The 24,451-nt window shown below is 42.0% G+C and overlaps 1 protein-coding gene across 4 annotated transcripts in view; it reads left to right on the top strand.

Moving 5' to 3' along the window:
- The window catches only part of TMEM245 (transmembrane protein 245), a 154,533-nt gene that overhangs the window by 16,952 nt on the left and 113,130 nt on the right, over nucleotides 1-24,451 (top strand). For 3 of the 4 annotated variants that reach the window (XM_053260076.1, XM_053260078.1, XM_053260079.1), the window contains exons 3-6: nucleotides 111-212; nucleotides 1,896-2,006; nucleotides 3,993-4,187; nucleotides 10,517-10,686. In XM_053260076.1, the coding sequence (XP_053116051.1) occupies nucleotides 111-212; nucleotides 1,896-2,006; nucleotides 3,993-4,187; nucleotides 10,517-10,686 (578 nt within the window). Of the gene's footprint in view, nucleotides 1-110; nucleotides 213-1,895; nucleotides 2,007-3,992; nucleotides 4,188-10,516; nucleotides 10,711-24,451 lie in introns of all 4 variants that reach the window. The other variant, XM_053260077.1, reaches the window with a different exon arrangement.

The following is a 24,451-nucleotide window of genomic DNA, read 5'->3' as shown; positions in this document are numbered from 1 at the left end:
TATATCTGTTAATCATTCTGCTTGTTGTTTCTGTTTGTGTGGTGTGTTAATGAGTATTTATGTAAAAGAATACAAAATTTATTAATGGAAAGGCTTTTTTTCTCCCCCAGCGTCTGCTGCTGGCTCTTGGAGGATTCCAGTATTTCTCCTTATAGTTGTGTTAATGACTGTAGGAATGTTGCATGAGCAACCAAGTGGAAACGAGTCTTCAGGTAAAAAAAAAATAGGTTGCTTTTTTTGTAGTGCGCTTAGGACACCCTGCTAAGAACTGAGCATAATTATGTTCTTTAGTGTGGTTTATAGGTGTGAAAGAGGCCTTTGTTTTTTCTGGAACAGCTGTGGAGTTCTGAAGTGAGGCAGGACTAGAACTGGAATGTTATTTGGGATGACTGAATTAGGGATGTGCATGAACCTGTTCAGAGGCATGCCTGCCAAAGGGGGATGGGGCGGCAGGGAGGTATGCTGCCACCCCGATGGGGTCTTTACAAATGGAGCACCGGCAGGGGGGAAATGGAGAGAGGGGTAAGTGCACCCTCCCCCGCCCTTAAAGTTGTCCTCTCCCCTGTCTTCGATCTTCTGACCTGGCCAGTGTTTGAACCTGTTTGGAGGCTCGTAAAAGGGCCTCCAAACAGGTTCATGCACATCCCTAATTCAGTCATTCCAAATAACATTCAATTTCTGGTCCTGCCTCAGTCCATGAGTGGGAAGTCTGAGAAAGAGAAGGTTCCAAGCCTACAGTTTTAAATATATAATGCTCCATTACCATTGCTCCAGTACTGTCTATATTGACTAGTAATGGCTCTCACAGGTCTCAGGCAGAGGACTTTCCCAGCTTGTAACCTGAGTTCCTTCAAATTGAAAATGCCAGGGATTAGACATGAAATCTACCACTGAGTCAGATGGCAGGAAGAAAGGCTATCTCCTCCAGGATCTGACTCCCTAGAAGCAGGGAATTAAGTTAAACTTTTAAGTTTAATCTGGGTTAAACTGGATTTTGGAGAAGAAGACAGCAAGTCCAAGAGCCCATCTTCCTTTCATTCCCTTTACTTGATAGTACTCCTTTCCTCTTTCCTTTCCCCTTTCCCCCCTTTGAACCCATACTGTATTGGAAGTTTCGGCACAGTAATTCAGAGAGAAAAATATAGGTAAGCAAGTCTTTGAGAATAAGCTTCTCAGAAAAAGCTTCTGAGAAAATTTTCAGCTACAATAAAAAGAAGAGAAGAAGAGAGCTATTTCAACAGATGCAGTTTGTCATGCAATTGAAAGAAAAGCTGCACTTGCTGAAATTCCATCTTCTGTGCATCTATTATAGGTACAGGAGAGACCTGTCCTCTTTCCCATATGGCAGCCCTAACCATTTCTAAATGGTGGGTGTCCCAGTAATAAAGCACCTGCTGCCAATTTAAACTTTTCTAGGAATAGAGAGGACACCAAGACAGGGCCAAGTTCTACGGAGCTATGCTTGAAAGATTGGAAGTCTGATTCCAACTGGGTTTTTTTTTTTTTTAAGCTCTCCACCATTATGCTTTCACATATGTTCTGTGTTGCATTAGTTATACTGGAATAATGCACTCCCTGTTGAAACATGAGCTTCTCCATCCCTGATGACTTCTTAAAAAGTGTTGAAGACACACCTGTTCAGCCAGGCATTTCACATAATTTTTATTGATTTGTTTTAAATTGAATTGCATATGTGTGTTAAATGTTTGTTTTTAAATTTTTGGTGGTTTTATTTTATTATGGACTACCTTGAGACTTTTGTAAAGTGGTATAAATATTATTTATTATTTATATTATAAATATTTTCACTGAGGAAATGCAATAATAAAGACAACTATTAAAATATGTTTGAACTTCCTGGCATTGTGTTTATTCAGATGTCTTTCATTTCTCAGGGACAGAACTTCCTGGTCAGATGATTTCCATTGCAACATCTACAATTGCCATGGCAATATCTGTTACAGGATATGAATTAAGTAATGAAGAACATCCATTACAACCTTCAGGTGACTGAATACTCTAAGAATGCTAGAAATTTTTTGGTATGGCTTGCGTGTTTTAAAAAATGTTCCCTAGTAAGTTGCTTTGAATTGGATTCAAGAGAGCCATTGACTCTCGGGTTGATTCTCTGGGTACTGGAAGTTACATTTTATAGTATGTGTTTCGGCTGTGATTAACTTCATCACAATCCTTTATACTATGGGTCTTTTTTGGTGAAAGAAATAAAAGATGAGAGAAGCCAGTAATTTGAGGCAGCTTAGAATAAAATGCATTATCTACAAAAGTATGTAACTTCCAATCTAAGATGCCATGTTACATGTGCAATTCAAGGGAAGGCAGTAAAGATATTTTCTAGTTCCATTTAGACTATTTTGCCACTAATGCCAAATTGGAAGTCTTACAATTTATCTAGTTTTCTTTTTATCAGCCAGCTTAACAAAGCACACATGTAAGCCTTAGTAATATTCAGTTATCCAAAAAACTTTAGCTTGTGCTCTAAAATATGTGGAAACTACAAGGTAGTAATGAGTAAACCTGAACTTGCAGGTAACCCCTTTGCTTAGACAGACATCACACCCTTACTTGTGAGCAGATAGTGCATCCTTGCTCACATACAACACTTGAGTTTTACAACTAGTCCTTTCCTCTACCATGAGTAGAACCTCCATGTTACCCGGAAGTAAGGATGCACAATATGCTCACAAGCAAGGCTATATTGGTAGCCTGAATAAGAATGAAATGTCTACTTATGAGTGTTGGGCTTAATTATAAGCAAGATTCAAGGTTTTCTAGGGAGTGAGACTGTGGGTCTATTTGTAAATAAAGATGGTGTTTACTGCTTATATGGCACAGGAGTTAAGATGGATACATTAGTGACATTGTACAACATCATTACTGTTCACGTGACTGGTAGTTAAGGTGTCAGCCTTAGGTTCCAATTTTCCAGCTTTGTGAAGCCTGAACCAAAATGAGATAGCCTTAGTTCTGGTTTTAAACTGGCAGGTTTTTTTGACCATTGAATTAAGTCTTAGTGTCTGAATAAATGACAGATTGCAGGTGGATCCCATTATCTAAGCGGGTTCAGTTCTTGGCTGAAGCTGCAGATAATGAAACTGTGGATATTGAGGCAATGGGAATTGTGGGGGTTAGGTTCCTGGAGGCTAAAAAAACAGTTAAAAATTGAAGAAATGCAAGTGCCATACCATGCTCTGGAGGTCTCTAGATGTCTAACATTGTCCTCTGAGAGCTGAAATTCTGCCACTTTCCCATTAAAAATTGCACGCAACCCCCCCCCCCCCCAATCTTAAAATGACTCTGCGCTCCAAAATGGTGGCCAGAAATGACGTCTGAGGTAATTTTCTCTGAGGTCATTTCCGGCTGCCTAGGAACTGTGGATATACAGGTTTTAACCCTTTTAAAAACTGTGTATACTGAGGTCGGGTGTCAATTGCCTGACTGCGGATATTTGGATTGCGAGTAACGAGGTCCACTTGTACTAGTATAAAATTACTAGCATAATTTCTATGAGATGTTGGGAATGCCATGGTGTATTAAGGTTTTGATTAAGAATATGATGCATCAATAAGTGTTGTCTGCAGACAAAACACATTATTCATATATGCTAGAAGAGCTGTTAACCTCCGAAGCACATATTTCACTAGTAGAAAACTATGCTTTTGTCCATTCGAAACCAAAGTTTAAAAAGTGAGGATTTCTGTCTACTAGTGAATTTAAATATGCATTGTTAAATTCGTGTTTAAACTGACTTAGTTGTGGATATATAGGAACTGGTGGGGAATGGAGTTGAAGTGTTGAAAGTGCAACAGTTTGCTTGAGGCAAATGGGGCCGTGATGATGCCAGGTGGAATTTCCCAAATCTACAACTATCCTAGAAATGGTTCATATTGCTGATGTTTTTCTGGTTACCACATTTATTCCTTTTAGAATGTATGGGAAGAGTTTTCTTCAGATTTTTTCTTTTATTAACCTAGAAAGTGTTGATTCTACTTCATCTTCTTCACCTTCTCCATCCACTGTGAGTGGTAGACAGAGACCTGCGATTGGAGCACTGCTTAAAAAGAAGAAAACTAGTGAAATCTACTTTGTATTACTTGCATGGGCTATTGTTATAGTCCAGATCTGGTTGAATTTCTGGATAATTCAGTTGCTGCCAGTGCCTGTTGCAGGTTAGTCATTTTCTTATGTTGTCAGATTATATTGTCAGGATATTAATTTAAATTGAAGACTGAGCCGTAATCTGTCAGGGATTCTTGCACTGAGTGTGTTAGACTAGAAGAACTCCAAGATCCCTTTTAACTTTAAAATGCTAAGATTATTAATAAGTACATATATACCGCATCCTTATCCTCACTCCCTATCCACATTCAGAGCCGTCCTTGGGACGGGGCATTCGGGACGATTGCCCCGGGCCCCGCGCTGGGACAGGCCCCGCAGGGGAGTAGCCTGCCTTGCAAAAATTAACCTCCCTCCACTCCCCCAGCTCTGCTGATCTGTAGCTCTGTAGGAGCTGCGTGCAGGTTTGCTTGCTAAAGGCTCCCTGCAGGAGAGGAGAGAGATGTTGCTACAGCTCCCTTTCCCCTACCTGACTCTCAGATGTTCAGTGGGTGGGTGGAGCTTCGAACACTCTTAAATGCTTGTACTAGTCTGTCTCTCTAGTCTACATGAAAAGGCTAGTGCTGCTGCTTGTTTCCTTGGTGAGTGTCCATCTAAGGGTCAAGTAAAGGAATCCACTTTCCTAGAGAGGCAAATGGGAGGAAAGGGAGGGGTCAAAAAACTCTTCCTCTCCTGCTGTGTTGATTTATTTCTTCCTCCCAGGTGAGACTCAAGCGTTTTCTATTGGCAGCTGCTTTCCTTTCGATTTCAGTGTCTCTCCTCCATTCCTGCCTTCATTCCTGCACTCAGAGGAGCTCATGGGGAGGCAGTGAGAGCAGGAGGATGGTGATGGTGGGTGATCATGTGGGGCAGAATAGTGTGCAAACCCTCTGCCCTCCCTGCCCTGCAGCCCTGGGCTGTGCTGAGAGCTTTCCTTCCTCCTCCTTCTCAGAGCCAGCAATGGAAAGTATGGGATTTCACTTTTTTCATAATTTTGTATATTTATGGAATGGCTTTCTGTAGAGCTTTGATATCGGACACAGATATAGGGCAGGGTGGGAGGGCTCTGACTATTGAAATTGAAATGGATTGGACAAATGGTGTTGAATATTTTTTGATTTTTTTTCTAAAAATAGCAAATAAATTCCCATAAGTGGCTTGCTTGATGACTTTTACTAATTTTTCCTACTGCAGTAAAGCTGCCAGGAAGAGTTCTCTCTATCCATAGAGTACTTCACTAGTGTGAACTAGTGAAAGTAAGGCTAAATGTAAATATCTAAATAAACTTTATTTATTTTATTTGTACGTGGACAAGTTGGTTTGCAATCCAGAATGTCTGAGTGAGAACTGTGAAACAAGGGGTATGTGTTGTGCTTTTAACTTTCCCCCCTTACAAATGCACTATATGTCCAAGCTGGTTGGACATGTACAAAAACCTTCCTCACTCACACTCACTATGTACACAGTAAGTCATCAGTCAGTATGATTTTGTAATCATACGAAATGTTAAGGGGACCCCACACATGCTGATTCACCCCCAGCCCCGCACCCCACTAGGGACAGCCCTGTCCACACTTAGACTCACAATGCAATCTTATACATGCTTACACAGAAGTAGATTGTAGCCTTACAACAATTTTAGTCAGGGAGACTCACAACAACAAATTTGATGGGAGTGGACGGAATCAATACTGGTAGTCAAAATAAGACTAGCAATGTATACAGGCAAACCTTGGTATCTACGGGGATTCCATTCCATGAGGGTGACTGTGGATACCGAGGCATTGCTAAAAATTGCTACTACTGCTACTAGCAATCCCTACTGTAGCAATTGCTACTAATTACCTTCTACTGAGGCATTCCCTGCTAACTGAGCAATGAGGCACCTTTTTAAAGTGGTGATTCTCTTTATTTAACAGGGGGAGAGCAACTGGTCCTATCCATCCCCAGCACAGCATCCCTCCAGTGGCTGTTTCTGGTGTCTATCTTACCTTTCTTTCTTTCAGATTATGAGCCCTTTGGGGACAGGGAGCCATTTTATTTATATCCCTGTAAACCGTTTTGGGAGCTTTCATTGCAAAGTAGTATATAGATATTCATAGTATTGACTCTATGAGATAGGGGGTGGTTAGGTTTCTCAAAACTGGAAAGGGGGAGAGGGGCAAAACCACAAACAAATGTGGGAAAAGGTCTGCTACTGTGCTCTGCAGGTGTCCAGCTTTTCAGGAATGTACCCTCAGGCCCAAATTCCCCATCCCTGGGAAAAATTGTGGGGAAAATGCTTTTTTTAAAAAAGAAATGAGCCACAAAATGGCTCCTCCTGACAAGTGGCAGCTGGAAATTACCTCAATAATCACTTCTGGTTCTCACCAGAAGAACCACAGATGTGTGGGTTTTAACCCTTTTGTATCTGTAGATGATGAAATTGGGTGTCAGTTAGACACCCGCGAATATACAAAACTGTGGATATAGAGTCCACATATAACGGGTTTTGCCTGTACTACTGTTGTGTCTTGTTCACTACACCTTTGTTTCTCTGCAAGAGACATCTTTTTCAAATCCTGACTTTGTAGTTCCCATTATTTCCACTCTAGTGGGGAATACCTTTACTGGTACCAACTGATTTATATCTTATTTTGTGATCCCTTTTTTCCCTTCCTGATGGACATCTCCCCCACATCCTGGCATTTTATTTGCTTCCATGTCTCTTACATGGACACATGTGTCAATTAGATTCTTGGTCTTTGCTTTCTATTTGCTGACCTAATCCCCCAAATCAGATCCTTTGTTATCCTCTGTCAAGTGGAACCCCAGTCATCTCCATTCCCACTTCTCATCATTTAGTTTTGTGCACTGGGTCCCAGCAGTGCTACAGGCTGTATTGGTTTTCACTGTCAGTTGAATATGGCTTGCATAGTTGGGAATAGACCAAAAGGGAGCCCTCTGCAATGTAGTAGCCTGAAAACTTATGCTTTAAAAGTATACATGGGCCTTAAAGAACAATTGAGCCTATGGATAGAAGTATCTGAGCACCATGAAGTAAATTATTATAAAGATATGCATTTAATACAGAATTTCAGTTAAAACATCAATATAAAAGATTAGTATATCTATAATCCTCTAAGGGCATACCCATGGCTAATCCTGTGTGTGGCAACTCTTGCGAGGGTTTGCGAACAGAAGCACCTGATTGGGCAGTGAGGATTCCATATGCAGATAGGGAGGAGGAGACTGTGATGGTTAAGGTCAGTTAGAATGCAACTGTTACTGGTCAGAAGATGTTCTTGATTGTAGAGGAGAGGAATCTAAAAGGATAGTGAGGTTGTGAGGGTGGAAAGAGCCCCTTGAGGAGAAGGTGGCTGCCATTGAATTAGATGAGGAAACAAGATGAACAAGATCTGTCAACTCTGGAAGGGGAGAATGGGGGGGGGGGGGAGAGGGGAGGGGAAGAGAGAAAGAAGGAAGGGCAAGGATGGGCCTGAGCGGCCTGAGGGGAATGAACAGCCATGGTGGGGCAAGGAAGGAAGGGCCCAGTCAACCACTGCTGCTGTTTGAGGCTACCGAGGCCATTAGTGGAGGGAGGCAGGCAAGCAAGAGATGCTCCCAGGCCTGTCAGCAGCCTGAAGGGAACAAGCGGCCATGGCAGTGGCAACAGTGAGAAAGGGCCCAGTCAACCATTGCTTCTGCTCCTGTGGGGAGGAGCAGGAGCGGGGCTCGGGTGAGGAGGTCTCTGGGGATAGGGGGCTAAAGCTTGGCCAATAGGCGCCAGCAACGCTGCAGCCGTGACCAAGAGGGGTGAGGGGGATGGAAGCAGTGGGGTGGAGGAGGAGGAGCAGGAGTGCAGCTCAGGTGAGGGTGGAGAGATCTCTGAGGTGAGGGGGGCTGTGGCAGGGGATGAGGGGAGCAATCAAGTACTAGCGTGCAGATGCTCTGCAGGTTAAGCTAGAATATATAAAAAACATGACTACAGGAAAAACATGCCCATGTGGTGAACATTTGAAATCAACTTTGCTACTAAAATCTCCAAAATGAATACACAAGAAATGTTATTGTTAGTTTTATTTATTTATTTATTGTTAAATTTGTATACCGCCTTTCATTAAAACAATCCCAAGGCGGTTCAAACAAAAATTAAACAAGAGACTATAAAAATGACACAATTAAAATGTTACAACTTGCAGTTCAAGCCTTCATAAGATGTTCTTCTGGGTTTCTAAATTCCAATATGTATGGATGAGGAATCCAATCATCTTTGAATGAAGTAAAGATGCAAGTTTCATATCTTGTAGGAAATTGACATCAGCTACAAATGACTCAAGGGAAATGTATGCGTTTCAGCCTAACCAAGGTCGTCTTCAGTGAAATTACTGTAAAGGAATGCTCGTAGTTCCCAAGATAGTTCCTGTGGTGGTATTATTATTATTATTAACATTTTATATCCCGCTATTCCTTCAAGGAGCTCAGAGCGGTGTACTACATACTTCAGTTTCTCCTCACAACAACCCTATGAAGTAGGTTAGGCTGAGAGAGAAGTGACTGGCCCAGAGTCACCCAGCAAGTATTATGGCTGAATGGGGATTTGAACTCTGGTCTCCCCGGTCTTAGTCTCTCTTCAAGAATTAATAATAATATAATAGATCTAGATAAGTATGCATACATACCAAAATGCTTCTGATAATGTACATAAACCAGCCATATCATCCCTCAACACAACATTATATAAAATATTGCTATACATAGTCTCTAGAATTAAATGCAACTTCATTCAAATATGCCCCTTTCTCTATAGGCTCTTAGTATAATACTAAAGAAAACATATCAATCAATCTGCACATGCATACTATAATTGTGCTTTAAAAAAAATAAACCCAAAATGCATCAGCATGCTGGCTGTTCCATGCTCATATGAATATAACATCATGCATCTTTCAGAATGAATGTCTCTATAATGAATCTCTCAGAATACAGGTAGCATGTACTTATTAAAGCTTTTGATGTCTTGCCCACATGGCTATTAGCTCATGTTTTCTGTTCTCAGTAGGATAGTCCCACCCTAGTAGGAAGAGATTTAAATATTTGGGAGTCAGCTGTAACCTCCCTTGTGACTCAGAGGTCTTAATCAAATGAAACATCTTCCTTAGGACCCGATTCTGGCTCCACTTAGTTGCCTCCGGAATATCTGGACTCTCAAGGATAGGGTAAATCCTAAACTATGTCTATATTGAATGCTGTGAGCCTATCCCAGTACAGTACAATCATTAATGCTCTACTGCCAAAGAACAATGGTCAGAGATGCAAAACAGCTCCCCCCCCATTGATATCTTCATTTAATCCAAAGGGGGCCCAAGTTTCCAATGTGTATATCTAGAAATGTTTATTATTATTATTATTATTATTATTTTATTTTATTTTATTTTATTTTATTTTATTTTATTTTATTTTATTTTATTTTTTTATGTATTTATTGTATTTCTATACCTCCTGATAAGAAATCTCCAGGCAGAGATTTAATATCTTTAATAGCCAGTTGTTAAGTGTTTTGTTCATAAATTTAGCCTTTTCGATACACCAGAATCATACATCATCTGGCTGTGGCCGTGTTCCCCAAAATGTCTTACTAATAGTGCTCACATGTTCTTCCTCGTGATGCAACTTTTATGCTCCATAATTCTTATTTTAATGGATCTGTTAGTTTTGACCACATAGAGTAGTGAACATAGGCATCTGATCTCATATACAACTCCTTTTGTTTGGCAAGTAAAAATCTTGACGTTTATATTCCCATGCATTTGGTGAATGTTTGAATGAATAGAGTCTAATACATTTCTGGCAAACACTGCAGTTGCCACAGTGGAATTGGCTTACTGGCATGTCCCCATAGTTATTACCAGCTCTTAGTTCTGATGGGTTATTCAGTTTGCTATGTACTAGAAAATCCTTTATGTTTTTACCCTGTTTGTGCACAAACATTGGTGGCTTCTCACATCTAGAAATATCCCTCAGTAAATGCCAATGCTTTTTGGTTATATATTCAATATGGTTAGAATGTGTCCCAAAGATAACTGGAACAATTATTCTATCTGAAACTGTTGGGTATTACTATTTGCTATTAATAGAGTTTCTCTTCTATTATTATTATTATTATTATTTTGATTTTTGATTTTGATACCGCCCTTCCAAAAATCACTTAGGGTGGTTTACCCAGAGAAATAATAAATAGCCTTAGCTTTATAAAAAGTCTGCTTAATAACTGTTTGTTTTTTCAACCTATAATGAGATTCTTCATATTGTGGAGTGGAAAAATAAAATGTACTAATTGTAGCCTACTGCAATGTACTGATGAGCATTTGCCATATGAATGTCTAAATTCTTATTTCCTCTTGTTTTGTTTTAATGATTGCAGTGTGGGTTCTCAAAAAACTTGTGGTACACTTTGGAGTAGTGACGTTCCTTATGAGTCACTGCAGCAGCTGGTGGAATGTCCTGGAAGGCTTCCTGAAAGAGCGTCAGGAGGCTCTTGCACCACGACCAATCAAAGGGCTTGGAAGAGTCATACTAAAACTAGATAGTAAGGTATTCAAAGTTATTTTTAAACTGGTATGTATTTGAAGCCCACCCCAGAGTGACTGTATTGTTTTGTTTATAAATGTGTTCCAAGTACTATAACTTTAAGGAGTCTGTGCTGGATATACCCACATGTTAAAGCAGTTATAGTCATACTGATACTGATTCCAGGCTAGTAAAATGTACTATTTATTCATATTTTTTATTTCAGCTCTTAGTACTTTCCCCACAATGCTTCATCTTTTAATATTAACAGTCCAGAATCATCCACTTTTTTCCTGTGCTCCTTCCCAGTTTCCCTCTCCAATGCTTGTCTTTTTGAATTTCTGTCTAATCTGTTTAACCACCTGCTGTTAGGATTGGATTAGTATCATATATGTAGATCAGCATTGTATGATAAATAATATTCGAATTTGCTTTTGTGAATGAAAACTGAATCAATTCACATGTGCCAAACCAAAATTTTATACAGTTACAACTAAGCTGAATCAAACCAGAAGATATTTTGTCTGTCTTCCCAAGTGACCATGCAGGGAGGGAACGACATGCCCTGGAGGGCAAGACATGCACACATGTGCTCTTCCTTACACTGGGTGGCTGGGCAGTTTTGTCTAAACCAGCCCAGAGTCTTTAGTCCTCCATATATTAGGATCCATTGGATGTTAAGTGAAAATCAAGTTGCATAAGCCAAACTTATTAAAAACCTTTGTACAGAACCATTCCATCTTGAAGGGATATTGACTGCATTTAAAAAAACCTTAGAATATGCCCATGTATTATGCAGAATGAAACTTGATTAAGGCTACATCCTTCATATTTTATTCTTTTCTATAGAAAAGTGGTTTTCTGTGCTTTCCAGCACAGCCCATTGGACTTATTGCAGTGAGTTTCATTGTTGCGTATCTGAGTCTTAAACAACATGGGAGTCTCAGGTACCTCAAGAACTTCCTGCTCTTGACTTAATCTACTCACTTGACTATGTTTGCTGGGAAGAGTCTGCTCTGTGTGCTGACACTTAACTGAAACTTATTTAGTGAGCACACAGGACAGCACCTTCTCCAGTGGTTCCAAGGTAGAGTTTTTACTCTTGGAAAGTATCTCCTTTGGTTGATACACAGGGTCCATTGGCAAGGACGATATCAAGGGAAAGGGCTTCCCCTCAACTCCCAGATATGCTCTGCCTAGTAACAGGCAGCAGGATTCTGGCATCACTCTTAGTCAAGCTGTTGTAATATGTTTGAATTTAACATAAGCAGCTTATTTCTTTCCTGGGAGACAGGCACAATTTGAAGCATGGACTTTGGCTGTGGATTTTATTGTTGGATTTATATACAGCCTTTCATTAAAACCAATCTCAAGGTGGTTCGATTTATTATGCCCCAACCTCAGAATCTGATAAGAGCATTCGTGAGAACGGAATGCCCCCTGCAGAGTAACTTCCCATGCTTGACCCCCCCCCCGCCTTCTCATGGAGCAGGAAAGCAGTTGGCTCTGAGGCTGGCGAGTGCCACTTTTTGCTTCATGTTGTCCCTCATCTTCCCACCTTTGGGCCAGGAGAGAGGCAAAGAAGGCTTGTGAATGCTTCTTCTATTTACTGCCCTACCTCTTCTCCCCTTGCTGGGAATGTAGCAAAGTGATAGACAGATAGACAGACAGACAGACAGACAGATAAAGTTGTTATTACGGTAATAGACCAGTTAATCTATACATTTTACAAAATATTCAATTAAGTAATGCAGGCTTTACAAAGCTTACATACAGTAAAACAAAATTTGGCCACATTAACAGCCATCCCAGGTTTAAAATTGGACAGCAGATACTCCAAGTAAAAAAGATTGGTGTAGCCCGGACAATTCTTTAGCAAAGGTAAAAAAAACCTTAGAATGACTATCCCTATAAAATTCACAATAAAGAATTACATGAGCAGTGGTCTCTATTTCACCTGCACCACAGGGACAAAGGTGCGCCGCATAAGGTACCCGTTTGTATTTTCCCTCCAATGTAGGAAGTACATTGAGGCGGGCCAGGGTCAATGCTCTCTTAAATTTAGATACTAGAATGTTATCTAAATAATTGGCAGGTTTAAGATTAAAACCTTGAGGTCCTATATACAGCCCTCTTGTCAAGCATGCAAATTCCTCTTGCAGCTCTATATCTAGAGCTCGTTGTTTGATAAATTGAATAGCCTGATCGAATCCCCACCCTCTTTATTTAGTAACTGGCCCTATCCATGCCCAGCACAGTACTTCCAGTGACTGTTGCTGGTGTCTATCTTGTTTCTTTTAGATTGTGAGCCCTTTGGGGACAGGGATCCATCTTATTTATTTATTATTTCTCTATGTAAACCGCCCTGAGCCATTTTTGGAAGGGTGGTATAGAAATTGAATTATTTATTTATTTATTTATTTACACAGACGGGTGTTATTGACTGGTTTGTTTTATCCAGACATTGGGTCCTTCCCAAGGACCTGGGATGGCTGAATTTTATTGTCAAATGTTGTTGCTGTTGTTACAGATATCGTTGCAGAATATAGGCTGTTCCCAGTAAAGTTGCCTCTTGTAATTGGCTGATTGTGATTTCTGTGGCCCCTATGGTGTTGAGGTACTCTTCAAGGTCTTTTGGAACTGCACCCAGGGCGCCAATTACCACTGGGATTATTTTGGTCTTTTTCTGCCACAGCCTTTCAATTTCAATTTGTAGATATTTGTATTTTGTTTTTTCTATTTCTTTTTCTTCTATTCTGCTACCCCCTGGTATTGCTATGTCGATTATTTTAACTTGTTTTTCTTTCTTCTCGACTACAGTTATATCTGGTGTATTGTGTGGCAAATGTTTGTCTGTTTGTAGTCGGAAGTCCCAAAATATTTTTACATCTTCATTTTCTTCAACTTTTTCGATTTTATGGTCCCACCAATGTTTGGCTACAGGTAGCTTGTATTTTTTGCAGATGTTCCAATGTATCATCCCTGCTACCTTGTCATGCCTTTGTTTGTAGTCAGTCTGTGCGATCTTTTTACAACAGCTGATTAGGTGGTCCACGGTTTCATCTGCTTCTTTACAAAGGCGGCACTTGCTGTTTGTTGTGGATTTTTTGACTTTTGCTCTTATTGAATTTGTTCTTAGTGCCTGTTCTTGTGCAGCCAGTATTAAACCCTCTGTTTCTTTCTTCAAGTTGCCATTCTTAAGCCATTGCCAGGTCTTGGTGATGTCTGATTTTCCACTTATATTGTGCATATATTGACCATGCAGTGGCTTTTTTCCATTTTTCTGCTCGGTTCTTGACTTGTTCTTTCTTGTAGGCCTTTATATATTCTTCAAGGCCTCTTTTCTCCTCCTCTACTGTTTGTTGGACTTGCAGCATTCCTTTTCCACCTGAGCTGCGAGGGAGGTATAGCCTATCTACATCACTGTGGGGGTGCAGAGCATGATTGATGGTCATTATTTTCTTGGTCTTACAATCTAGCGTCTCTAGCTCTGCCTGGGTCCAGTCTATTATTCCTGCAGTGTATCTGATAACAAGTGTAGCCCAGGTGTTTATGGCTTGTATGGTGTTCCCGCCATTGAGTTTGGACTTTAGGATTTTTCTAACACTCCTGATGTATTCAATTCCAATTCTTCTTTTAACTTCAGCGTGTGCAATGTTATCAGCCTGGAGAATGCTCAAGTATTTGTAATGTGCTTTCTCTTCCAGGTTCTTGATGTTGCTTCCATTGGGCAGTTCTATTCCCTCTGTTTTTGTTATTTTTCCTCTGTTCATTACTAATGCAGCACACTTGTCTAGTCCAAACTCCATTGCTATATCGCTACTGAATATACGGACAGTGTTCAGCAGTGATTCAATTTCTGACTGGGACTTTCCATACAACTTCAGATCGTCCATGTACAGCTGATGGTTTATTTTACTTGATGTTTTAAAGGTTTGGTATCTGAGGCCTGTTTTGTTTAGTATTTGTGAAAGTAGGGTCATGGCGATTACAAACAACAGAAGGGATAGCGAGTCCCCTTGGAAGATGCCTCTTCTAATGCTAACCTGTCCAAGTGTCTCGCCATTGATTGTTAACTGTGTACTCCACATGCTCACTGCTTTTTTAAATAAATATCTGAATGTTTTTGCTGACACCAGTTGTTTCTAAACATTTTAGGATCCATGTGTGAGGCAATGAATCGAAGGCTTTCTTGTAGTCAGTCCATGCAACACTTATATTGGTTTTTCTTCTCTTGCAGTTTTCTAAAATCATTTTGTCAATCAGCAGCTGGTCTTTTGTGCCTCTGGTGTTCAGGCAATTTCCTTTCTGTTCAACTGGAAGCTGTTTGTTAATAAGTGTTGCATGACTTCATCTGCTATTATACCAGTTAATAATTTGAACATGGTTGGCAGACAGGTTATCGGTCTATAATTTCTTGGAACTGCACCTTTTGCTGGGTCTTTCATGATGAGATGAGTTTTCCCAGTTGTTAGCCATTGTTCAATATCACCTCCTTGCAAAATGTGATTGAACTGTTTTGATAGTTGTTTATGAAGGCTTGTTAGGTGTTTAAGCCAAAAGCCCTGCAGTTCATCGTCGCCTGGCGCAGTCCAATTTTTAATTTTCTTTGCTCTTTCACTTATTAATTCTGGTGTTATTATTAGATCTTGCATTTGTTGGTTACATTTTTTGACCTCTTTCATCCAGCCTGCTTTTTTATTATAATCCATTGGATTGTCTCATAATTTCCCCCAGAATTGCACTGCTTCTTCTTTATTTGGTGTTTCTATGTTTCTTGCAGTTTCTCCTTCTATGCTTTGGTAGAAACGTCTCTGATTCGACTGGAACTGGAGATTCTGCCTGTGTTGTGTAATTCTTGCTTCGTATCTGCTAATCTTCTTTGACACTGCTGTTATTTGCTGCTTTATTATTTCCAGGACTTCTCTAATTTTCCTTGAATCTAGGTGGTATTTTTGGATCAGATACTGTTTGGTGTTTCCATTCTTCAGCTTCTTGTCTTTCATATCTTTCAATTTACTAGCATCTGATCTAAGCCTAGAGATTTTATTTTCTAATCTAATCTTCCATTTAGGTGCTGTACTACTTTCTTTTTTTACAGGTTTTATTATTATTATTATTATTATTAATTTACACAGTCAAACAGGTGTTATTGACTGGTTTGTTTTATCCAGACATCGAGTCCTTCCCAAGGACCTGGGATGGCTGAATTTTATTGTCAATGTTGTTGCTGCTGTTACAGATATCGTCGCAGAATATAGGCTATTATTATTATTTCTTGTTTACACAGTCAGACAGGTGTTATTGACTGGTTTGTTGTTGTTGTTTGTTCTTCCTGGGATGTACCAAGATGATGCAACTTTGTTTTTAATGCTGTTTTCCATTTGGATGTAAAGCTATCAGCTAATACTAGAGGGGCAAGGCCAGTAGGAAAAAATACCAGGTTCTACCAAAATTTGATTATACACAGCCAAATTTTCAACTTTAATGTGGTAACCCCAGCCTCTCTTCGGAGAGCAGCATTAGTAACAGCACAGGGAACTTGGAGAATAGCCCTTAGAAACTGTCTGGATTACTTCCAAAGGAGTAAAGTTGCCATAAGGGCCAAGCTGTGCACCATAGAGAATCTGAGGGTATACCTTATCGATAAAGAGTTTAATGGCCGCTGGAACAGAAAGGGCACCCCTTGAGAAATGAAAAGACTTAATGGCATTTGCCGACTGCTGTGCACTATGAGCGATAGTATTAAGGTGGGCTTTACGACCCTCACTAAAGTGGAAGGCCACCCCAAGATATTTAAACACCCTCACCTGTTCACTTCTTTGCCCATTTATAGACCATCTAAAGTTCTTTAGGCGCTTTGCAAACACCAAGACCTTTGTTTTGGAATAGTTTATCTTTAAGGCCTCCTTAGCACAGTAAGAACTCAGAGATGCTAGGGCATGCCTTAGCCCTATTTTAGTTTGTGAAAGTAGCACTATGGCATCTGCATAGAGTAGTATCGGGACATGTCCACTCGCCAATTTAGGAGGGTGAAGAGCTGGATCATTCAGGTAGGAGACTAAAGAGTTAATATAGAAATTAAATAGAGATGGGGCTAAAATACACCCTTGCCTCACTCCTCTATACGTAGGTATTTCTGCAGAGAGATGTCCTTTCGCACTGCAGCACACTCTGGGCAGGTATTAACGTGGAGATTATGTATTAGTAGCAATAAACGTGACTCAGTAGTTGACTCCTTTAGCTTAGCCCACAATCTATCCCTCGAGATGGAATCGAAAGCTCCTTTAAAATCTATAAATGCAGCAAACAGGGAAGACTTGGGCCTAAAGGAATATTTTTCAACTAGATGCTGTAAAGTAAATGCTTGCTGGATGGTGGAACATCCCTCACAAAAGCCTGCCTGTTCAGCCGAAAGAATGTCATCAGAATCAAACCACTCATGCAATTTTCCCAGGAGGTGTCTGGCATACAATTTGCTGATGACACTGTAGCTAAGTGACATATGTAGCAAAGTGGCTGCTTGGTCCCAGTGCCCATTCCCCCACCACGTCTGTCGCATCACTCACCCCATGGTGTCCTGCATTGCCTCACAACAGGCAGCTGCCATATCGAATGTTGCAGAAGAGCAGACAGTGGTGATCCCTCTGCTCAGTCACAATGTGGGGTCACCGCTCCTGAGTCATCTGCTTCCACAACTCTTCAGAAGGTGTTGTAAGTAATACCCCAAAAGGGGTTTTATGAGGCCTCTCCTGTTTCCTGTCTTTTCTTTTTAGCCTCAGCACTATTCCTAGCTGTGTAGATGGCTTTTGCCTGCTTTTTTTCACAGTTCGCCATGGAAGCAGAGCAGACACATTGCAGAAGGCTGGCAGCGCTTTTTACCCATTCTCCTGCACAAGCAGATTCCCCTCCCTTTATAAGACATAGGGTTCAAGTGTTGCAGCCTAATCTTTGAGATACAGATATGTTATCTATGTAATATTATCTGAAGAGGAAAAGCAGCTCTTTTTCCTTTCTTTTTCCTTCCTTCCTTTCTTAGGTAGAGAGTTGGTCAGCAGTACAGGGGCCTAGCAGTTCAGATATGAACCAAGTAAAATGGAGATGGATTGCATCTCTCACTCTCTCCTCTCCTAAGCAAACAGTTCCCTCTTTCTCTTATGAAGTGCAGAATTGAAGTGTGTTGAATGTACTGCCCATCAGTTCAGTTTCAGCAGAACTGAGGCCAAGCTTTGAGGTACAAACAAAGTGTACCAGCCTCCCTCCTACTCTTCTAAGTGAACAGCTCCTCTATCTTTCTCTTAATAGGCACAGGGCAGAAGTATGGAAAGAGCCAAAAGAGTACCGAGGCCTAGCCTCTGAGGTACAATTTCAATGGAGAGTGATGGCAGCTCCCCATTTCCCTCTTTTCCCAACCCAGAAGGTACCCTTCTCCTTATTTAGGCACAAGCTTAGAATGTGGTAGAGTCAAATGGCAGCACTAAGAATGTGAAACAAGCACAATGAAGAGAGATGGCAGCTCCCTGTCTGCTGCCTCTGTTGAGCAAGCTGCTATCCTCTTGACTAGCATGTTGCTGCCTCAGGAAGGCAACATGCGACTGCTTTACCAGAGCAATTTGGGAACATAGCTCTCTCTGACAAGGGATCTTCTTGGTCATTTGGAGAAGATAATTGTCTCCTGACCCAACTAACCTTTCAGGTGCAGTTATATAAAACAATATAACCCCCAAAATAGTAGTATTGTTTGGTTTTTAAGTTTGATAGGGACATGGTGGTCCTACTGGGAAGGGGATCTCCTGTAAGAGATATCTTAAGGGCCATGGAGGTTTCGACTGTATCACTATCATTTTGTTGGATATCTCTTCCTTTCCCATGCTCTTTCTCTTTCTGGTCAGAAAGCAAAGCTGTACAACTATGAAATCCTTGGTTGAAACTAGGCAGAGAAGGCATATCCTATTCATTGTTCCCTCTAACAAGAATTCCCAGATGTTGTTGACTACAACTCCCACAATCCCCAACCAAAGGCCATTGCAGCTGGGGATGCTAGGAGTTGTAGTGAACAACATCTGGGAATACCTGTTAGAGGGAACACTGATCCTATTTCTAGAAAGCTAATATCTTCCTTAGGTCCAGAGAAGAGCACAGAGGGATTTTCTTTCTTTTGCTAGCTAAGAGCTGCCTTTCTCTAATGTGAAGGCTAGGTTGTGTGTTGTTGATTACAGTGTCCTGGATTAGAAAACTAGGGCACTGGTGCAGCTTTCAGTGCTATGTTAACCATTAGACATTATGATCTCTTGACAAGGAATGTTTGTTCAGCTTCTGCAAGGCCATTTTCAAAGTCTCCTTCTGCCTTCTAGCTTAAGGCTGTTGAACAAACACACCTGCAGAGTGTGGTCATGTTTGGGTATCTCTATAGTGGCGATTTCACACAAGGATGTCCATAAGAGATCCAGAGAGTGTCTGCTTTATGCCTAATGCTCGTTTTGTTTAGCTAAGTAACTCACTTTCAGCAAGTGGGTTCCTTCGAGGGCCTCATCCACAACTTACTGGCATTGAAGGCAAATAGGTAAGTGTTCTGGGCCTTCCAGGATTGTATTGGCAAACTAGTACAAAGTTCTTTATTTGTGACCCAAGGTCAGCATAACATATAAACAAAACATCTCATAACATAGAAAGATACAATTGGAAAAAGGAAATATGTAAATATATAGATAAATATCCACAAATAAATAATCAGTAAAATTTTAAAATTAATCAAAGAAAAGCTCACTGCCGTAACAATACTGCAATAGAACAGAATTTGGCCACCTTAAAGGTGACATCTGAAGTTCTATCCGCAAGAAGATAGGAAACATAAAAATCTCCTGAGCAACCTGGGAAGGGTGTCAGAAGAGGAGTTAATGAGGAACATCTTAAATCTCTATATAATGGACAGCGCAACACAACATGTTGGATAGATTCGACTTCCTCCATACCACATGGGCATGATCTACCCTCCCTAGGAATCCTCAGAAACCTCCCCGAGAGCATTGCTGAAGGTAACATATCATGTCTTGCTCTGAAAAAGGCCCTCTGGTAGCATGTCATGCTCAAGGCATTCAAATAAGCAGCAGGGTCCCAACTAGAACTTCTCAAACCCAGCCTCCTTTTAGTACAATCAGGGATTCTGGAGAGTTCTTGTTGGATTTCAAAGTCCAAGAGTCTTTGTTTCGGGATCTGCCTAGCTTGGTCGTGACTTAACAGGACCAGGTAGTCCATAGACAGACCCAAGGACACAATTTTGTCCTGAATAGCCTTGGCCCAAGTGGGCTGGAATACATCAGCCAAGATAAGAGAAATCCATCCAGGGGAGGGGGGATCTGACTTGAAGCCAATAGGTATCGGCAAACTAATTTATCTTTTTTTGGGTAGTCCTCCATACATTCACACTATTGGGAACTGCGCCTACATATTCAGTGCTTTGGGAAACTCCTTGAGACACTCTGACATCACTCTCATATGCTCAACATGACTGTTAATGAAGGGCAGTTGGAATGTTAGAGCTTCAGTTCCTTTCCAGCCACCATGCAAACAGCAAGGGAACTTAGCTCTTCTCTGCTGCTAGAAGAGGGCATCTCATTCAGGCTGACCTCATATGCTCCAGAAAGCAGGACTATGTAAATTATGCAATGTCTTAAAAGCCTGGGAAACAGAAACTTCACCCAGTTCTTCTAGTCCTGCATCCTGCTCCAGAAACAGTCTTTTTCGCTTAGCCAACCCTCTCTTTTACTTCATTTTTACCTCATTTTATCTTAATTCCTTCCTATCTTAAACAAATAACCTCTCTCATCTCTCCTCTTCCCTGTCCTCTATGGCCCAAATGTCGCACGATAATGAACTTACTCCTCCCTAAGGGTAAGAAGACTTCAATCCTCCCCCCACCTGGGAGACTTCACTACCAAGCTGACCCGCTCCAACGCTTCATGCCCGCCAATGACCAACAGGTCCTCACTGGTGTCTTCTGAGGGAGGGAGCAGGCCTGATCCTCTTGAAAAGGCCATCTGGCTCATCCAGTCTTGCAGCTGGTCCTAGCTGCAAACGACAACAAGCCCTGATGTCATTCCACACCGGCAACAGACCCTTCTGCTCCACCACTGCCTCTGCCTAGCACTCCGGGGACTTCTCAAGGCTTCGCCTATTCCTCCACATGGCCTTCTAATCAGTCACACCAAAGAGCCTCACCTCCTCCAGCAGAGCCTTTCACAACCCAGGGCCTGTTGCAGAGCCTCTGCAAGACACTTCTAGTTCTAGAGGGGCCTGCGGGAGCAGTCCTCTTTGGCCAGTCCAGGTCCCGAGTGGCACAGCCGAAATAGCCCACTGAGGAGGCTGAGGGCACTTCATCGAGGAAGGAACGGGCAGGCCCTCTCAGCCACTACCGTCAGCCCATCCAAGGAGAGAGTCGGGAGGTAAGATGCTAAGATGCTGACTTTACCTGCAGGGCCAACAATGCCAGAACCAGTGAGACCTGCACCTTCCAGCCAATCTCCTCCCACCCTCCCTGGCAAGCTTGGTGCCAAGGCATGTTGGATCAGTCACTCCAGAAACCTAAGTGCACCAAAATTTCTAAAAAGCAGACTAGCAACAAGGATTCATCTTCTTCCTCTTCTACCTCGTCATTCTCAATCAGCTCCCCTAAAAAGGCGAGAAAGAAATCTAAGCACAGAAAGTCCCAAAGGACTAAAAAGACAGAGGACAAAAAAACCACAACTCAGCATAAGCAGGGGGAATCAGGGCTCCCCTACCAACTCCTCAGCCATCTCAATGTATTATTCTCCAGATCCTCACCCCAGTGGACCTGATCTAGATTCACCAAACCCAGGACCCATCCATAACATTGAAAGCCCTGCTGAAGTTCCTGAGAACCCAGACGTAGACTAAGACTCTGGGGAAGAAAGAGAATGGATGGATGATCAAAACTCCCTAGTCCTTCTCCAAATCTTTCAGGCTTTTTATACTAGATGACTTCTCGCATTTATTCCACAAAGCCATTCATACTCTGGAGCTCCAACAAATGGCTTCACAGGACCAACCTCCCCCATCTAGGGAAACCCTGGTCTTCCCAATGCCCAAGCCACAAAACCTGGACTAGGACCGGGGAGACCCGAGTCCAAATCCCCATTCAGCCTTGAAACTAGCTGGGTGACTCTGGGCCAGTCACTTCTCTCTCAGCCTAACCTACTTCACAGGGTTGTTGTGAAAGAGAAACTCAAGTATGTAGTACACTGCTCTGGGCTCCTCGGAGGAAGAGCGGGATATAAATGTAAAATAATAATAATAATAACAACAACAACAGCAACAACATTGACAATAAAATTCAGCCATCCTAGGTCCTTGGGAAGGACCCTATGTCTGGATAAAACAAACCAGTCAATAACACCTGTCTGATTGTGTAAATAAATAATAATATAATACAGGAATGGAAAGCACCAGCAGCAAATAGGAAACCAGCTCCCCTTCTTAACAATTTCTATGGTCTGACTCTGGAAGCTGCAGACATGTTTCTGGTCCCTTCCACTGATGGATCCTTCTTTCTGGTGCAATTCTACCTTGGGATGGGAATAGCTCCCTTAGGGTCCCCAATGAGAAAACGAGAGAATCTCCCCCCAAAAAGGGTCACAAGGTGGTTCCCTTATCCATATACACCTCTACTGCTGTCTCAGTCATATCAAGAACATCTCTATTGTGTGCAGATGAGTTACTCAGGCCTCCTCCATCAGACGTAACTCACCAAAAGCATACACTACTGAAAATAAAAAAAGCACAAGCTTTCATAGCTGATGCTACCTTATCTTTGATCCATTTAGCTTTACATTCTACAGCCTCTATGGTAGTTGCCAGGTGGGATCTATGGCTTAAACACTGGCACGTTGATGCAGCCTCATGCACTAACCTCACAGCAGTATCATATACTACATCACAGCTTTTTGGTGATAAAGCACTTCAAGAAGTGCTCATTGAGACTAAAGACAAAAGGAAGGCACTCCCCTCAGCCCCTCGCAGGGAAGACAGGCGTCAGCCACGTAGAGCTTTCAGTCTTCTAGACCCTTTCGTCACACTTTCAGACCCAGGGATAGAGGCCCTAGAATACAACTTTCCTTCTGGAACAAACACTACAACATCAGTAGGCCTTCTAACCAGCCACACCAGGCCTTCGCCCCTCAATCCAAACCTAGGCAGCTGTCCTAACTCATCGCCTCCATATGTGGGGGGCTGTCTCTCAGACTTCTTCCTCACATGAGAAGCTAGCATTTCCGACCACTGGGTACTCAACACCATCTTGCATGGTTTCAAAGTAGAGCTAACCTCCCTCCTCAATGACTGCTTCCTTCCAACCCCCACCCCCACCCCGCGCCTGCCCCCGGTCACACTCGCCTACCAAATACTCAAACTTCCTTCAAGCTGTCAGTCAACTAGAATCCACCAGTGCCATAGAAAAGGTCCCTCTTCAACAAAGGGTTAATTACATTTACTCTAATTTGTTCACTGTGCCCAAAATGGATGGCTCTCTCAGAGCAATCCTAGACCTGACGTTCTTAAACAAGTTCATCAAATGCAGGAAGTTCAGAATGGAGACCCTTTAATCCATTGCAGAATCCTTCCATCACTCTGACTTCCCAGCATCCTTGGACCTGACAGAAGCATTTACACATGCCCTTCTACTCCCATGAGCTGTCCACTTCTGATATGCGGGCCAGCATTACCAATACAAGGCCCTCCCATTTGGCCTCTTCTCAGCACCCCAGGATCTTCATGAAGCACATCTGTTAACTCTGGTAGCACATCTTCGTCTAAAGGGAATCTGACCTTCTGATCAAATCTCCATCTCTCAAGAACGCAGGAATACGAAACACCTTACAGACGCTCTATCACAGATTTATAGTAAAGAAGACCAAAAGTCACCTAATCCCTTTCAATAAGATTGGACTGATAATAGATACCTCGCAAGACTGCATCATTCTTCCTCCAGGCCCTTCAGTGGCTCCTGTTGCCTCATCAGGCCAACATAGCACAGTGACAGCGTACCAAAGGCAAGCTACCAGCACAAGACCTCCACTCATTCCACTGGTGGACGCATCCGTCACATCTTTCCCAAGGCAAGACTTTCTTGGATCCTCCCAGAGTTATACTGATGCTGGATGCCAGTCTGTCTGTTGGGGGGTGGGGGGCATTGCCTACTACACTTGGCTCAGGGAAAATGGGCATCCCTGGAACAATCCCACAGCATCACCTGGCTGGAGCTCAGAGCCACCTGCTTCACCCTCCACGCTTTTCAACCCCTTTTGCTGAACTGACATGTACTAGTATGTACAGACAATGTCACAGTAAAGGCACATGTGAAGCAACAGAGAGGCTCCAGATCCCTACATCAAGAAGCGACCCTCCTCCTTCAAAGGGTGGAACCTCACCTTCTGTCCTAAAGGTGCTGCTTGCTGCTGCCTCCCCCCCCAACTCCACCAGTCGAATCTGTTCTCTGGCCCAATGAACTGGTTCGGCTTCGAATCAGTGCTCAAACCTCAATTTATGCACATCCCTAATCTGTAGTATATCCTGTTGTTGACTCATATACAGTTTTCTTGCAGCTATTGGTTAAAATGTTTGAAAAAGGAGTCCACAATGTTTTCCACTGGTAATGGCGCAGCAGGGAAATTACTTGACTAGCAAGCCAGAAGCTGCCAGTTCGAATCCCCTCTGGTATTTTTCCCAGACTATGGAATCCAGAACCAATTTAGAGATTGTCACTTGTACTTTTCAT

The sequence above is a fragment of the Hemicordylus capensis genome, chromosome 6, assembly GCF_027244095.1.
Source record: "Hemicordylus capensis ecotype Gifberg chromosome 6, rHemCap1.1.pri, whole genome shotgun sequence".
NCBI classification, from domain to species: domain Eukaryota; kingdom Metazoa; phylum Chordata; class Lepidosauria; order Squamata; family Cordylidae; genus Hemicordylus; species Hemicordylus capensis.
The sequence above is the reverse complement of the archived record's forward strand: the minus strand, read 5'-3'. Positions and strand labels throughout refer to the sequence as shown.